The sequence below is a fragment of the Hylobates moloch genome, unplaced genomic scaffold (assembly GCF_009828535.3).
Source record: "Hylobates moloch isolate HMO894 unplaced genomic scaffold, HMol_V3 SCAFFOLD_19, whole genome shotgun sequence".
Taxonomy (NCBI): domain Eukaryota; kingdom Metazoa; phylum Chordata; class Mammalia; order Primates; family Hylobatidae; genus Hylobates; species Hylobates moloch.
The window spans coordinates 16,640,691-16,658,125 of NW_026652294.1; the positions used below are offsets into that span (position 1 = coordinate 16,640,691).

General features: G+C 38.4%; 1 protein-coding gene across 23 annotated transcripts in view; it reads left to right on the top strand.

Moving 5' to 3' along the window:
* Window positions 1-17,435, top strand: part of RBFOX2 (RNA binding fox-1 homolog 2) — a 286,813-nt gene that overhangs the window by 83,092 nt on the left and 186,286 nt on the right. For 22 of the 23 annotated variants that reach the window (XM_032138957.2, XM_032138960.2, XM_032138958.2 and 19 more), the window contains exon 2: window positions 8,528-8,578. In XM_032138957.2, coding sequence (XP_031994848.1) covers window positions 8,528-8,578 — 51 coding nt within the window. Of the gene's footprint in view, window positions 1-8,527; window positions 8,579-11,407; window positions 11,466-17,435 lie in introns of those variants that run through there. The other variant, XM_058431739.1, reaches the window with a different exon arrangement.

Here is a 17,435-nt window from a genome sequence, read left to right on the forward strand (position 1 = left end):
TGGTATAGTAAATACATAAACCAGTAAAATAACCATTTATTATCATCAAGCACTGAGAACTGTACATTATTGTATGTGCTAGACTTTTATATGACTCGCAGCACAGTAGGCTTGTTTACACCAGCATCACACAGACACATAAGTAATGTTTTGTGCCATGACAGTTATGATGTCACTGCGATAGGAGATTTTCAGCTTCATTATAATCTTTTTTTTTTTTTTTTTTTTTTTTTGTGGCAGGGAAGAGTTTTGCTCTGTCGCCCAGGCTGGAGTGCAGTGGCACAATCTCCGCTCACTGCAGCCTCTGCTTCCTGGGTTCAAGCGATTCTTGTGCCCTTAGCCTCCCGAGTAGTTGGGATTACAGGTGCTCACCACCACACCTGGCTAATTTTGTATTTTTAGTAGAGATGGGGTTTCGCCATGTTGGCCAGGCTGGTCTGGAACCACTGACCTCGGGTGATCCTCCTCTGCCTCCCAGAGTGCTCGGATTACAGATGTGAGCCACTGCGCTTGACCAGCTTCATTATAATCTTATGGGCCTACCATTGTTTATGCAATCAGTTGTTGACCAACGTATTGTCATGTGGCCTTGACTGTGTATGTCACAAAAGGCAGAGTTTCTTTGGTCACTTTAGAGGTATTCTCATTCATTCTGTTCTTGAATGCTAGAATCAGTTTACAATATCACTAGGTTTTGATCACCTTACAGTGAGGCAGAATGGCCATTTAGCACATATTCCTAAATAACTGATGCAGAGTAAGCTAAGAAAATTAAAGGTTGGTTATTTGGAAATGTGCTACTTTGTGGGATTTATTCCCATAGACTATATAATTTGCAACGAATAGACATGGGGGTTGGGAAGGAATTCTTTTTGAGCTTCTCCTGTATGTTACATATTGTGTCAGATAAGCTTCACCTGATTATCTCATTGAATGTCACAACTTTATGTGGTAGATATTATCTGTTACACAGTTGAGAAAATTTAGGGTCAGAGATATTAAGGATTTTGACTAGAGTCACATAGTTAGAAAGTGACCCAGCTAGAATTTGAATCTATATCTTCAACTCCCAAGGTTCAGTCCCACCTTTCTATTGCATGATGAAAGGAGTTACATATATCTGTAATATAACTAGTAGAGTCTGAGGTGAATAGTTATATGATTTGAGAGTCAGGAGTTGTAAATTCTGGATTCTCTTTCATACCTACCTAGTTTGAATGACTGTGCGCAAGGCACTTCTCTAAGTCTCAGCTTCCTCACCTGTAAAGAAAAGGGGTTTGATTGGTTATTTCTTAGACACCTGTGACCACTATTGAAGAAATTTTAGTTTGTTTCAAAGATAATCTTCAAGAACCCAGTAAATCCTGTGTCAGATTTTACTATGAAACATACTGCTTATACTAGGTCATTTTTAATTAAAAAAAAGGGGGGGGTGGTAAATGTGGAGGGAGTAGTGAATGTAACAAAGAACTGTCATTGGTTGTCTTGATAGGGAGGTAGAATGAGTTTTTTTTGTAGTGAAAGCTTAGTTTACTAGTTAACAGTTGGACCTCATGTTGGGACCATGGTGTTAGATACTATCAGATTCATATCACTTATAAGTCTTCATCTTATCTCTAGGTATTTCGAACTCTTATGGTTTGGAAGCAGAATGACGCCCCGTGGTCGCTTAGCAATTTTTCTTCTTGAGGCCGGGCACAGTGGCTTATTCCCGTAATCCCAGCACTTTGGGAGGCTGAGGCAGGACTTGAGGCCAGGAGTTTGAGACCAGTCTGTGCAACAGAGTGAGACCTTGTCCCTACAAAAGACAAAACAAAATTAGCCGGGTGTGGTGGCACATGCCTGTAGTCCCAGCTACTCAGGAGGCTGAAATAGGAGGATCGCTTGGTCTGCGAGGTCGAGGCTGCAATGAGCCATGTTCATGTCACTGCACTCCAGTCCAGCCTGGGCGACAATGTGAGACCCTCAAAAAAAAGGTTTATATTTTTTTCTCAAGCCAGAGAGATTTGTTGCTGGGATTAGTTTTTGCATGTAACAGCATATGGGATTTTACATCTTCTGTTCCTGTGGCATTCCTTTTATGTCCCAATTCAAAAATAGGCTCAATACTTGAAAAACATTTAACTTGCTGCAAATAACATAGTGAAACATCCTGAGCAACTAGATTTGCTTTTTTTTAGTCAGTGTGGTCTGTTTCCTTCTGTTATTAGATACATGCAAGGTGATGTGAAATTCATTTTCATCTGGGGAGTAAGTCAGTGAAAAATCTGAGCTTGTGCCCATTACCCAAGTTATTTGTAGAAGACAGCTTCATTTCGTATCTTCCTTTGCTTTATCTGGCTTTCTTCTTTCCAAATTGCAGAGTGGTAAGAATTCATTTTGTTCCATTTTCATTATTCTTCCCCTTTCATTTTGTTAGACACAAAAGAAAGGCAGTGGGATGGTTTTGTGGATTTGTTGTTGTTGTTGTTGTTATTGTTGTTTTTCTTGAGACTGGCTAATTTTTTTATATTTTGGTATAGATGAGCTTTCACTGTGTTGGCCAGGCTAGTCTCAAATCCCTGACCTCAAATGATCCTCCCGCCTCAGCCTCCCAAAGTGCTGGGATTACAGCCATGAGCCACCGCAGCTGGCCAGATTTGTTTTTTTCATTGCTTGGTTTAACTTTGTTGTGTATTTCCAGTTTTCTGCACTCTGCTCCTAGCTAACTCTCAGCAATGATAGAAGCCAGGAAGAAATACTTTGATTGGCAGCATGATGTCTTTCTTAAGCTTCCTGGGCAACTTCACTTTGGTTATTGTTTTATTGATTATTGCTTAGGGTTTATGGCTAGTATATTATATCACAAGTATAACTGTATGGAAAGCAGAGCTTTTGAGCTTCAGTATTGTTAAGTTTTCTTTGTACCTCTCTTAGCTGTATTTTTAAAATGCTACAAAAAATAGTACCTTTTTTCTCCTGTATGTGCTATATTCTGGGTAATTTCACCAGTATTTTCTTGTAATTTTGCCAGTATTCTTTCTGGGAAAATACATTGACTAATCATTCAGAAATGATATTGATAACTTCCAGAAAGCATTTAGAAAAATGGCTTTAAAAATCACTGTCTTTTCAGCATGTATCAATTCAACATAGTACTGGAGGTCTTGTCCTAATAGGTTTGAAGTTATCACTCACCTCCATCCCCCCCCACACTTTTAAAAAGATCTTCTGAAGTCCTGTAGTTATTTTTAATAGACTTTAGTTATGGTATCAGTCGCATTGTCTTGTAATTATTATGACTCTCAGCTCCTCAAGGGCAAGAATACCAGCACTATGTTTCTCAAAGCAGTTGTTCAATCCACTCTTACTGAATAAATGAAGGGTTCTTCTGCTTAAAGAGATTTTGCAGATGTAGGTACATATAGGAGCATCTAAGCAGTCAAAGAAGAATATAAAAGTCAGATGCTATTTTTCTTGCTGTGTATCACTTCTGTCAGTATCCACTGTACATTCACAGTCCATTGGCAGCTGGGGTTTTTTTTTTTTTTTTTTGAGACGGAGTCTCGCTCTGTCACCCAGGCTGGAGTGCAGTGGCGCGATCTCAGCTCACCGCAAGCTCTACCTCCCGGGTTCACGCCATTCTCCTGCCTCAGCCTCCTGAGTAGCTGGGACTGCAGGTGTCCACCACCACGCCCAGCTAATTTTTTGTATTTTTAATAGAGACAGGATTTCACTGTGTTAGCCAGGATGGTCTCAATCTCCTGACCTCATGATCCACCCACCTCGGCCTCGCCAAGTGCTGGGATTACAGGTGTGAGCCACCGCACCTGGCCAGCAGTTGGGGTTTTTTTGATAGTTACTTAAGGATTTTTCTGTTGCACTGTCACATGTCCACTAACCAGAAGCTTCCAAACGGTTTTAATTGCTGACCTCTTAGTTAATAAAGATTCTTATGATTGGTATTTTATTTCTTATGTATTTCTTTTTATTTTTGAGCAGTCTCTGTGCCAAGACAGAGTCAGTTTCTTTCATTCTTAACTTAATAGGCCAATAATGCTTGCTTATAGACATATTGCTGCTAAAACCTTTTCTTTTTGGACTTCTAACACATCTGATTTCCATCTTGTCCCAGTAGCTTTTCTCGTAATTCTGTCTCTAAATGCCAGTTATTGTTTTCATGCTGATTAAAAACTCAGACTTGCATATCGTTAGATAATCATAATCATCCCTGACCAGACCAGGCAAATCTTTCCCACTATTAGGATGGCACAAAATAGTTGCGGTTTTTACCATTACTTTAATTTTGCACCAGCCTAATAGTTGTCATGAAGTAGTAGAAGTATTAGGTATAGAATCAAGACCTAAGTCTGGAGGCATCTCAGCCACCGTCATTAGTTATTTGATTATGAGAAAATCACTTAAAGTGTCTGAAATTCAGTTTTGTCATCTGTAAAATGACATTTATAAAACTTGTTTTATGCATTGTGAGGACTGAGTGAGATATATAGTTGGTTTTATAAGTTATAAAGCATTAAGAAACACTGACAACAGCTTTATTCTAAGTCATATGTGAATTTTACACAATGTAAAATTTGGGTAAAACATGTCCTTTCAACCTTCCACAAATCTTATTCTTCTCCCTAGAGGTAACGACTATTAGAAGTTTGTTGTATATCCTTCTTTATATTTTCGATGCATTTAGTTACTTTTTTTTTTTTTTTTTAAGAGATGGGGTGTCGCTGTGTTGCCCAGGCTAGTCTCAAACTCCAGGGCTTGAGTGATCCTCCTGCCCAAGCCTTCTGTGTAGCTAGCCATTTCTGCTTGAGTGTTCTGTTCTGCTGTCATTTAATATGACCTGAGGTCATTTATCAAGATTTTACCTTATTTTAAAAACCTTGCAGGTGGGATGTTGAAATTTTGCAATAATTGATAACACTATTACCTTATTATTAATGGAAACTGAGGTTTTTTTCTAGTTTTTCACTATGGCAAACAACACTGTTTTGAAAATCTTTGCACATGCTTCTTTGTCTAGATAGAGATGTGAAGTTACAGGAAGGTATATGCATTCAATATTTTGATAGTACTGCCAAATTACTTTCCATAACAGGGTCCCAGTATACTTAAATTCCTACTATTAGGTGTGAGAGTATCCATTGACTCATCTTTTTGCCTATTTATGGTGTTTTCATTTTTGCTAATCTCATATGTAAAACATGGTATCTCAAATCTAAAAGAATGTTCATAGGCAGCATGGTGTGAGCACAAAAACCGTAAGTGGAAACAATTCAATTATCCATTAACAGGAAAATAGGACAGATAAGTAATTTATTTGACATGTTTATAGTTTATAAGAGAATACTAAATGGCAATCATAGTAAAATACAGTTATGTGCCCTAGTGGAGATGAATCTTACATAGTATTGAGCAAAAATGCCAGATTACTGAAGAATACCTGCAATAGGATCCATGTCTGTAAAATTCAAAATCATGCAAAATTAATGCATTTGTAAGAGACAGATATATACAAGGAGGGCTTGAGAGTTCCAAATAGCCTTATCTGAGAGGTAGGAAATAAAGAAGAGTGCCAAGGCAGGTGGAGGAGTAAATCCATTTCCTCTGACACATCTCTGTGCAACCTGTTATGACCAGCTTTTCTATTGAAGTTTTTGACAATACTGGCTTATACGAATGTGATCTTTTCCTTATAGGACTTTTTTTGCATTGTTGAATTCCAGGATTTTATGGAATATGGTTCGTATGTGGGATGTACTCTGGGAGTGATGGATTTCTGTTAATATGCTTTTGGGGTTTTTGATTACTTTCTTAATCAGACAATCCCCTTCTCAGACAATCATGAAATGTTTATTGTAAGGGGATAATATGGAATCATTAGTAGGGATGAGAACCTGGAAAAATGGAAAGAACAGGGGCTTTGTAGTCCAGCTGACACAGGTTGGCAGTTTGAATTTCCCATTCAATATCTATGTGTTATTGGGCCAGTTACTTACCTTCTGTCAGTTTCCCCAGTGATAGGAAATATATCTTTGTATACTGCTATATTATCTCATTCTTTTTGCCTCTATCTCTTCCTCTTTCCCACCATGCTGGAACTGTACTGATTAGGTGCGTAATAACTGGGGGGTTATCATCATCATTGTTAAAATTTGTAGAGAATGGTGTGTGGAAGTAAATTTATAGAATCCAGAACAAACAAAAGGGACTTGTGCATTTCGCAAGGAGCCTTGTTCTTTTGTTAAAATCTAAACTACATGTCTCCCCTATAAAAATCAGTATGAAAAATAGCCAACATTGCCTATAACTATTATTATGAAATAACAGATTTAATGAGATATAATTCACAGACCATAAATCTTGCATTTATGGAGTGTTTTCAGTGTTTCAGTGGTTTTTAGTATAATAATGGATGTGTGCATCCATCACTGAAACCTAATTCCAGAACATTGTCATCTCCCCGCCAGATAAACCTGGTAGCCATTAGCAGTCACTGCTCATTTCTTCCCGCTAGTCCCTGGAACCACTAATTTATTTTCTGTCTCTATGAATAATCTGCCTATTCTTGATATTTCATACAAATCGAATTATATAATTTGTGGCCTTTTGTGTCTGTTTTTAGCATGGTGTTTTCAGTATTCATCTGTGTTGTATCTGTACTTTATTTTTAAAATTACTGAATAATATTCCACTATGGATGTACCATACTTCATTTATCCATTCATCAATCAACGGACATTTTAGTTTTTTTCTGCTGTTTGGTTATTATGAAATAATGCTGCTATGAACATTCATGTATATTATTTTGTGCGGACATATGTTTTCAGTTTTCTTAGTTGTATACCCAGGTGTGGAATTGCTGGGTCATATAACTCTATGTTTAATAGAAGGACTATCCAACTGTTTCCAGAGCAGCTATACCATTTTACATTCCCACCCGCAGTGTAGAAGAATTCTGATTTTTCCACATCTTTGACAATACTTATTGTTGTCTGGTGTTTTGATTATAACCATTCTGATGAGTGTGAGTTTTATCTCAATGTAGTTTTGATTTGCATAATGACTTACGACATTGAGCATCTCTTCACGTACTTATTGGCCATTTGCACATCTCTTTTGGAGAACTGTCTGAATTCCTACACATTTTCTGGTTATTTAGCTCCATTTATTTATTACACATTCTTTTGGGTGTCTACATGTGTTAGATACTGTGCTAGATCTCAGGGAAACCATGATGAACAAGACACAAGGTCTCTGCAGTAAGCTTAAGTTGTTTTCAGACTTCCATGCTTTTGACTATCAAATATCTGAATATAGTCAACCTACCAATTAGTGGAAAGTTTACTCTATTGTTATATTGGAAAGTCCTATCAATGAAAATTTCTTTTACGCTGTTCTGCTAGTAGGAATGAAAGTACAATGAATGGAAGAAGAGGATGAATATCTAAGTAGCAATGTTGAGCACTTTGAAAATTACAAAAGCGCTGTGTGTTCTCATTTACTCCTTCGTGTGCACATGAATCTTCCCTCATTTAAAAGTTCCCTTGAAAGCAAGGGCCTTATTTTTATTCATCTTTTTTACTCCATCAGTCGACTAACAGTGCTTGGAAAATATTAATATTAGTATATATTAACTGAATGATTGAATGGGTCAGGTAAGCTGGAAATGAGTGTTCATGTTATATGACCTTATACTAAATTAGGGTTTGCATAGCTTTTATTAGCTGTCATTCTTGCCCTCAAGGATCTTGACTTAGTGGTTTAAAGTGAAGATGAGACAGATACTCAACATGATATACCTTTAAAAAATAAGATTAATTAGAATCATAAATAACATAAAAAGTAAGCTGCACAAGTAAGCTAAGTAAATACTAAATATTAGGAGGAGTCACTTGAGTCCATAGGATGATATATAGTAGTAGAGGACGTCTTGAACAGAGGTCAAATTTCATCCAGATTTCAAAGAACTGAGGGGATAAAACAAAAAATAAATAAATAATAAAGTAAAAACTGAGGGGAAACAGGCTGACAGAGACGAGGACCTAAAACTTTTGTGGGTTAAGAGGCAGTTCTCAGCAGGGTTGGTACTTGTCCGCTTTCCATCCAGGGGACATTTGGAAATAAACCAACAAGTTTTTGGTTATCCTAGTGTTTAGGGGTGCTAGTGGCTTACTGTGAGTTGGGGCTGGGGATGCTGAAGTCCCACAGTGTATGATGAAGTTAGGAATTAATTCTGACGCCAGTCGCAGTAGCACCCTGCCTAAGAGATACTGGAAAGGAAACAGATTTAGCTGCATAAGGAAGAAAATAGTTTTTATGAATAGTGCTCCTAAGCAAATACTGTTTTTTGTTTTTACCAGTGTAGAGGCTTAATGTGGAGATACATACACTTAGGTAGGGTGGAATACAGTTAATGGAACATTTTAGGAACCAGGACAGGAATTTATATTTGATCAGTTTGGATGATTTTGATTATGCTTAACATTTTCTTTCATCTCATAGTTTGATATTTTTCTTGTCTTTCTCATAGAACGAGCCTCTGACTCCAGGTTATCATGGATTCCCAGCGCGGGACAGCCAGGTTGGTATCTGCTGATTGTAACCCAGATGATGTATGTGTGTGGTGTGTTTCATCAAAGGGTTGCTATGGTAGAGAGCATTTCCTGAAATCACTTACTTTGAAAGGGAATGTGGCTTGTTTCAGCAGTGAATTTACTTTTACAGATGTAAATTTTAGCATATTTTAAAATTCTATAAGTATGTTATTAAAATTGTGGATATTATAAGAGAAAATAATCACTCAAGCACAGTCATGATTGCTTTTGTATTTTCTTCTACAGGCTACATAATAATTTTTTGACCTGGTTTTCTCAGTGCCTCATAATTCTGAATGCTGGACTTGTCTCTTTATTACCTGCCAGTTAGCCCCTGCCTGCACAGAGTTTTTGAGTCCTTGTAATGATCTGTAGCAAGAAAATTCCATTCTCCTCCCTGGGGGAACTCAGCCTTATGGTTTTAATCAGGGAAAGCTTGCTTGAGAAAGCGAAGTTTCTGCTGCCTTTCTTTGTTAGATGGGAGGATGACTGGAAAAGCCCAGGCCCTATTATGGGTCAGAGCAGAATTGCTTCCTATGAGACACCCTCAGTATGGTTTAGGCAAGTGTATAAAATGCCTTCCCTATCTTTTTGTTGTTTGAATACTTGAGCACATGATGTTGAAGCAGAGTTAGGATAAAAGAACAGGTAAGGCTTCCTCTTAGAGAAATGGTGTGGCTTAAATCACCTCGCCTCTGAAAGAAATTTGTATCTTTGATGTTTGGGAATATTGACGTTCTTCAGGAGATTTGAAAGGGTAGCTCCTAGAAATATCTTGGAATGCTGTTATTCCTTACAGGGTTGTCAAAAAAAGCTACCATTGTTATACTTGTCCAAGGGATATGAGTTATAGTGCTAAATGAGAGTTCATAGTGTCCTTTCCAGAAGTTCATTGAATCTCATCAGAGCTCCTGAAGCGGATCTTAAAAACTAGGATGGTCGGCTGGGTGCGGTGGCTCATGCGTGTAATCCCAGCACTTTGGGAGGCCAAGGTGGGTGGATCATGAGGTCAGGAGTTCGAGACCAGCCTGGCCAACATAGTGAAACCCCGTCTCTACTAAAAATACAAAAATTAGCTGGGTGTGGTGGTACACATCTGTAGTCCTGGCTACTCAGGAGGCTGAGGCAGGAGAATTGCTTGAACTGGGGAGGTAGAGGTTGCAGTGAGCTGAGACCGCACCATTGCATTCCAGCCTGAGTGACAGGGCGAGGCTTTGTCTCAAAAACAAAACATAAACTAAACAAAAACAACAACTACAAAAAAACAAAAACTAGGATGGTTGATAATCAATAGTCACCTATTTGCAGGCCTTTCAGATTTGAGAGTATTTGTCCAATTCTTGCACTTTTGGTGCTGAGTTGATGTCAGAGTGGCCCCAGATAAGGCATGGAGAGAAGAAGTGTTGTTAGCTCTGTATTCATCCCCCACTGAGTTCATCACTGTTGATATTGAAGATGGAAGCTTTTGGTAAAAGATAGGGCCATTTACCCCAAATCTAAAGAGAATGTAAAGATTTATTTGTTTTTCTTTCTGGTTTGTGTCTGTCCTAGAGCTTCTCTAAGCTGGGAAACTTATGCCCTTTGATAGTACTTTTATGTCTTAGTCATGTATCAGAAAAACATTCTCATACCTGGAGATCCACCCCACAGAGATTCTGATTGGGTAAGTGTAAGATTGGGCTTACCCATTCAAATGTTTAAAAATCCCAAAGGTGATTCTGCTATGTAGTGCGGTTGAGAACTGCAGTCCTATGGGCTGCTTTAAAAGCAGTGACAGTTTCTGTTTCATCCTGTGCTTTTCACCTAGGACATGTAATAAAGGGGTCATGGTTAGTCTCTTAATCTAGTCTTGCAAACTAATGCAGTTACTTTATTATTTATAAAATGTTGCTTATTCTGGATTTAGGAAGGTAAAGCTAATTGATGTAAAGTATGGAAATAGACTTACTGAGTTTAGAAGACTGAAAGGGTACTGTATTCTTCTTGGGGGGATTACAGATCAATAAGGAGCTAAGCAAAAGGAGTTAATAGGAATTTATTAAAGCCTAAAAAAGTAGTCTCTTTGATTGTACCTACTTTTTCTTTCTTTTGCAGTAGGGGCCCACTTCTGTAACCTGCACATTCATTACTCATGCTGTCTCTGCCGCAGGCCTGTTACAGACCCTTTGCGATGGTTTAAAGCTGCTAATTTACTTTGAGGCACATTCTGATGGTGACAGGTTTATTTTAGTTTATTTTCTTGGGCTTTAATTTGTACTCTGGTTGGATCTTTGAATTAGAGATCTTAGAGTGTGCAAATAGGCAAATATTGAATAGCTGCTTGTTGTATTTGATGAATACAGAATCCAAATGAGTACTGCTAATTAATGCGCCTAACCTTGTGAACTCTCACTTTTGTGTTTTGGGATTTGGGAGGCATTTATCAGCGTGAAACACTGGTCGCTGAAGAGTCTGAGCTGGCGGAAATGGAACTTGTGATCTTTACGTCTCCTCAGCATGGTTGTGGCTCAGCAAATCAAGGAACTGGGGAATGGGGTGAAGGTGAATTTTAATTATGCCTTTATTTGCTTTCCCTTTTTTTTTTTCTTGTTGTTGTGGTGGTTGTTTTTTTGGTTTGGTTTGGTTTTTGAGACAGGGTCTTGCTCTGTCGCCCATACTGGAGTGCAGTGACATGAACGTGGCTCACTGCAGCCTTGACCCCTAGGGTGCAAGTGATTTTCCCACCTCAGCCTCCTGAGTAGCTGGGACCACAGGTGTGTGCCACCATACCCGGCCTGTTTGCTTTCCTTATTCTTTCTCTGTTCCTTCCTAAATAGATGAGAACCATCTGCAGACAAGATTCTTATCAGTGGCTGAATGGTGATTTAAAAAGAGGTAACTCTTTTGATTGTTGTGGATCACTTTCATTTTATTTTCTCATCTTATTCTCCCAACCACCCTTTTTGAAGTAGATGAGGCAAATATTCCATTTGGAAAGATAAAGAAATTGAAGCACACAGAGGTAAAGTGACTTATCCAAGGCAACAATTCAAGTAAGTAGCTAAATAAGAACTGAAATTTCCCTTCTGTCTGAGGGTCCTTTTCTCTGTACTGGAGAATTATTGATTGACCATAGGAAAATGTGGTCATGTGTGAATGTGCCCATTCACTCATTTACATTATTTTATTTACCATGTGGGGGCTTCATAGACTTTTTCAAGCTCAACCACAGATGTAGAAGTCCGTGACTCCTGATTAAAGATTATTACTACCAAGTTTGTTAGCACCAAGTGTACCACCAGCATTTCACTTTTTTAGTGATTCTTTTATCATGTTACATACAGTCCCAATAGCACATTTGAGTTAAAAACCTGAAGGAAAGGAGCAGGGAAAACCACCCGCCACCTCTTGCATGTTTATGCAAGGTCACCTCAGCCTTTCTTGATCTATTAAGAAGCTTTATGGGATGACAATCCATTGCTTTTATAAAGCACTCTAAGCATTTCCCTATACTTTCTAATGTGGTTTCTCTATGGAAGTGGAGGAGACAAGCATTGTTCCAGTTTTACATAAGTGAAAACTAGTTCAGAAAAGTGAGAAATTTTACCTTAAGGCCATGCAGGACCAAGTGCCGTGGCTTACATCTATAATCCCAGCACTTTGGGAGGCCAAGGCAGGAGGATTGTTTGAGCTCAGAAGTTGGAGACCAGCCTGGGCAACATAGCAAGACCTTGTCTCTACTAAAAATAAAAAAAATCAGCCGGGTGTGGTGGTGTGTGCCTGTAGTCCCAGCTACTCGGAAGGCTGAGGTGGGAAGATTGCTGGAGCCTGGGAGATTGAGGCGACGGTGAGCTATGATTGTGCCACTGCACTCCAGCCTGGGCGACAGAACAAGACCCTGTCTCAAAAATAAATGAATAAATAAATCCAGGCAGGATTTTAGATTGATGATACAATGTAGTAGTTTAGATTCCTAGTTGACTGTGATTAGCGCCTGTGCTTAGGTGTGTTCCCAGTCCTTGATTAAGGCTAGAATGTTTTATGGATTTACAGTATTTTTAAAGCGGGAGAATACTTATGTGCATCAGCTCTAGGGTTTTTATATAAGAAGAGCTTAAGAGCAGCAATCTGATTAGAAGAGGGCCTTGTTCTGCACAGCAGGCCTACTGTTTTTGCTAAGATTATTTATATGGGATGGCTCTCAGGGGTTTCCTAGAAAGTGATAGGGGTCCTAAGGCTGGCCCCTCGCTCGCTCTTGGTGCAACAACTTTGTCTGTTATAAATAAGGTGACCATATAAACTTTAGCATTCAAGTCTGGGCACTTTTGAAAATAAAAAGTGATGCCAATAATTAGTTTCAAACAGTCCCAGGTAAACTGGGATGTATGGCCATCCTTCTCTAATTGAAGAAATACAGTCAGTGTTTTCTTAACCAATGTGATCAGAAGTAGTAGGCCATGGGTTAATCTAAACAATTGGTTGAAGTGGGGAAATATTTTAAACTTTTATTTTAATATAGAGCATTTTTAATTTAAACAAATATATGTTTACTCTTTAGTTTCCTGATATGAGGTCAAGGTCCTTATATATAGATGTGATTGAAATACTCCTTGAATTTTTTGCATAAACTATGCTCCCAGAGCATCATCTGTGAGTTCTAATTTGTTTTTTTTTTTAAAGAGGAACACGGTCTTAATGACATTCAGAGCAATTTGGGTGAAACTGTCTATTTAGATTTGTATGATTCCCCCTTCTTGCCCAGTCTTTTACAGTTGTCCTGCCCACATCTAATTTGAGCAAAAGTTTTCAGTGTCTTGACTTATTTTTCACAAAGCATTCACATTAGAGTTGTTCTCACGGAAACTTTTCTAATTTATTTCACTGATGTGTATATATATATAACATTTAATTATATAATTATAAGAACTTACGACTTCTATAAACTGGCAGTGAATAAACACAAGTGATTTTTGGTAAGCATACAACTCAGCTACTGGGAGAAGAAAGGGCTTGGGGGCAAATAGGAGAGAGTTGTTTACTAGTTTTAGGTGGTCTAAGACTGTTAAAAGCGTCCCTTTATTAGACTTGGGAACTGGAGAACATTAGTTAATTTAACAAGTTAATTGATTAAAAGAGGCTTATACTTTAATCAACCATAGGGAAGACTTACTTTTGTTTCATCAATTTTGTATCTCCTTAGTGGTTACTTGACTAAATTTTGTTTTATTGTTTTAGAGTCAACTCAGTTTGGGGGATGGGTAGGGAAGAGGATTAGAGCAGATACACACAAACTAGAGATAATTTGTTTTGTTTCACTGGGGTGGCCTAACCAAGTAAGAGATGTTCAGCAGTGGGATACTTGCAAAACTAAGTGTTGAAAACTTTCATTATTTCATCATTAAAAATTATTTAAGCTATAGTGTACTATTTTGTTTATTAATTGATGAATACAAATGTATATATTTGTGATACACAAAAAACCCAACTAATATCTGCTAAGTACTTTACAGTTTACAAAACACTCCTGTGTATTTCCAGTTTTGATCTTCACAATAGTTCAGCTAGGTGGGTTGGGCTTTATTATCCCTATTTTATAGATAAAAGAATGCCAAAGCACAGAGACTGTCAAATGAATCTCCTAGTCTTACTTATATAGGTAGTAAGTAAAGAATTGGACTTGAACCCCGATTTTCAGCCTCCATGTCTTGTATTTCCCTTTTGTATTTGTCTGTCAGTGTCTCTCTGAATATAAGTGTTCTTTTGCTGGTGTGACAAGATAAGATATTCTGGAATCTTTGGAGAATGTGGGAGCATGAAGTCTTCATATGACCTGAAAGTTCTTGAATAACTTATTTCTGTCAAGTTTTCTATCTTGTTTGTTAAAATAGCTTACGATCTAAAATTTATCTTTTCATATTTTAAATACAAAGAAAAATGTCATGTTGTCAATTTTTTTGAGACTTGTCGCCCAGGCTGGAATGAAGTGGCGCGATCTTGGCTCACTGCAACATCTGCCTCCCGGGTTCAAGTGATTCTTCTGCCTCAGCCTCCTCAGTAGCTGGGATTACAGACGTGTGCCACCAAGCCTGGCTAATTTTTGTATTTTTAGTAGAGACAGCGTTTTGCCATGTTGGCCAGGCTGATCTCAAACTCCTGACCTCAGGTGATCCGCTCACCTCAGCCTTCCAAAGTGCTGGAATTACAGATGGGAGCCACCACGCTGGGCCCATTCTTTGATGTTTAAAATGCTTGTCAATGACTTCTCAAAACTATATTTTTTTCTTCAATTTTCTAAAATTCTGTTGAAAGACACAATGTCCCATTGATTAGCAGAAACAAGTGGGAACATCAAAGGAGATGCTTAAGTTGACAAATATAGACAATTATAGATTTAAATTCAGAGTGGCAGCCTTACTTTTAATATAGAGGGTAAATTTAAAATGACCTAAGGGTTTTTTTTCTTAATAAGTATTTTCTTTACTCAAGATTTTTTTTTCTTTTTTCTAACCATTTTTTTCATGGGTAGAAAATGAACTTTATTTTAGTCAAATTTTTGCAATGAATTTTCAAGGCTTTTTTTTTATTGGGAGCCGTGGACAACAGCAGATGCATCTTCTGTAGTGCTCATTTGGCTTGGTTGAAGAAATGATGACTACTTTTCTTCCCTCCGGGATAGTTGGTGGAATGGAGGACATGGTAAGAGTGTTCAGGTTCTAGCTTAGTGCTTTTGAGCTTAAAAAAAGGCAGTTGCTTTTATGTCATGACCCAGTATACACACATACATATATGTTGACTATAACTTAGAATTAGTCTTACCAAATGCTGCCTATCTTAACCATGTTCTAAGTACTGTGATATTTTCTGTCCCCTTCAAAAAATTGTCGATTGTGACTAACGATTGACCAAAATTGATTTCTGCTGGATTTTTCCTGGACCCACTAATGGATTGCAACCTGTTTGAAAAACATTATTCTAATACTTACAGTCCTTAAAAATGCAACCTTAAACCTCATACCTTTATTTTTTTGAGATGGAGTCTCACTTTGTCACCTAGGCTGCAGTGCAGTGGCGTGATCTCTGCTCGTTGCAACTACCGCCTCCCAGGCTCATGTGATTCTCCTACCTCAGCCTTCTGAGTAGCTGAGACCGCAGGTGTGCACCTCCATGCCCAGCTAGTTTTTGTATTTTTGGTAGAGATGGGGTTTCACCATGTTGCCCAGGTTGGTCTTGAACTCCTGAGTTTATGCACTCCACCCGCCTCAACCTCCCAAAGTGCTGGGATTACAGCCGTAAGCTTCCATGCCCGGACACAAGAAACCCCATACCTTTTAGCAGTCACTCCCCTACTTTCCATCTCTCCACCCAAGCTCTAAGGCCCCCCAGCTGGAGACTGAATTAAAATGGTTCAGATGTAAAATGTTACCCCTTCTGTATCTAGCAATCTATAATAATTTTCTTTCTGATCCTCTTTTTTTTTTTTTTTAAACTAAACATGCTTTTGCTTTGCTCTTAAATTACAGGAAGTGTGAAATTGTTTTTTTTCCCCCCTGTTAGATTGTCTAGAACCCCACTTTCAGCCTTTGTGCAAAGCTTTTTCAAACTGTTGCTTCTGTCCAACATCTGACCTCAGGTCACCCATCAATAGTTTAGGTCCTTCTGTGGTGGTGTCCTTACACCCTCTAGTGGATGAAGGTCTGGTATATGCTGTAGTGTCTAGTGTTCTTGTAGCACTTTTCTCAATCCATGTAATCAGCTTTACTATTACATTTTAGATCATTTCATTCTTCAAACAGTTAAAAATCTTTTCACTCCGGGAAAGACCATTTTATTTCTTCTGCTGCTCACTGCCATGCTAAGTAATATGCTTATTCTGCTGTTTCATGATTTGTCCAAATTTTGGCACTATTCTTTGGCTTCCTACTGTTGAAGATGAGAAATTAGCAGTTTTATTTTATTTTTATTTTTTGAGACAAGGTCTTCTTGTGTTGCCCAGGCTGGAATGCAGGTGTGTCATCTCGGCTTACTGCAACCTCCGCCTCCCGGGTACAAGTGATTCTTGTGCCTCAGCCTCATCTGTAGCTGGCATTACACGTGCACGCCACCAAACCCGACTACTTTTTATATTTTTAGTAGAGATGGGGTTCCTCTGTGTTGGCCAGGCTGATCTCGAACTCCTGACCTCAAGTGATCCGCCTGCTTCAGCCTCCCAAAGTGCTGGGATTACAGGTATGAGCCACTGTGCCTGGCCAGAAATTAGCAGTTTTATAGACCTCTTTCCTTCTAATAAAGCCATTTTTTGGGTCAAATCAATATTTATTGATTTGTGAATATATAATAATTATATTATTATGACTTTAAATATTTTATATCCAAACAAAATATTATTGCTTTGCCTTTCTTACATATTTGTTTCCCTTGGAGTTACTATGTAGAGAAAATAAATATAAATATGTATTTGGCAATTGCTTTTTAGAAAGCTCTATGGCCAGCGCAGTGGCTTACGCCTGTAATCCCAGCACTTTGGGAGACTGCGGCGGGGGAATCACCTGAGGCCTGGAGCTCGAAACCAGCCTGGCCAACATGGGGAAACCCTATCTCTACTAAAAATACAAAAATTAGTGGGGCGTGGTGGTGGGTGCCTGTAATCCCAGCTACTTGGGAGCTGAGGCACAAGAATCGCTTGAACCCAGGAGGCGGAGGTTGCAGTGAGCTGAGATTATGCCACTGCACTCCAGCCTGGGCGACAGAGTAAGACTCTGTCTCAAAAAAAAAAAAAAGTTCTACTAAGATGTCATTTCTATACCTAAAATTTGCTCAATGTAAGTGACTTGTTCAGTGATATTTAGTAAACATGTAGAGTTGTGT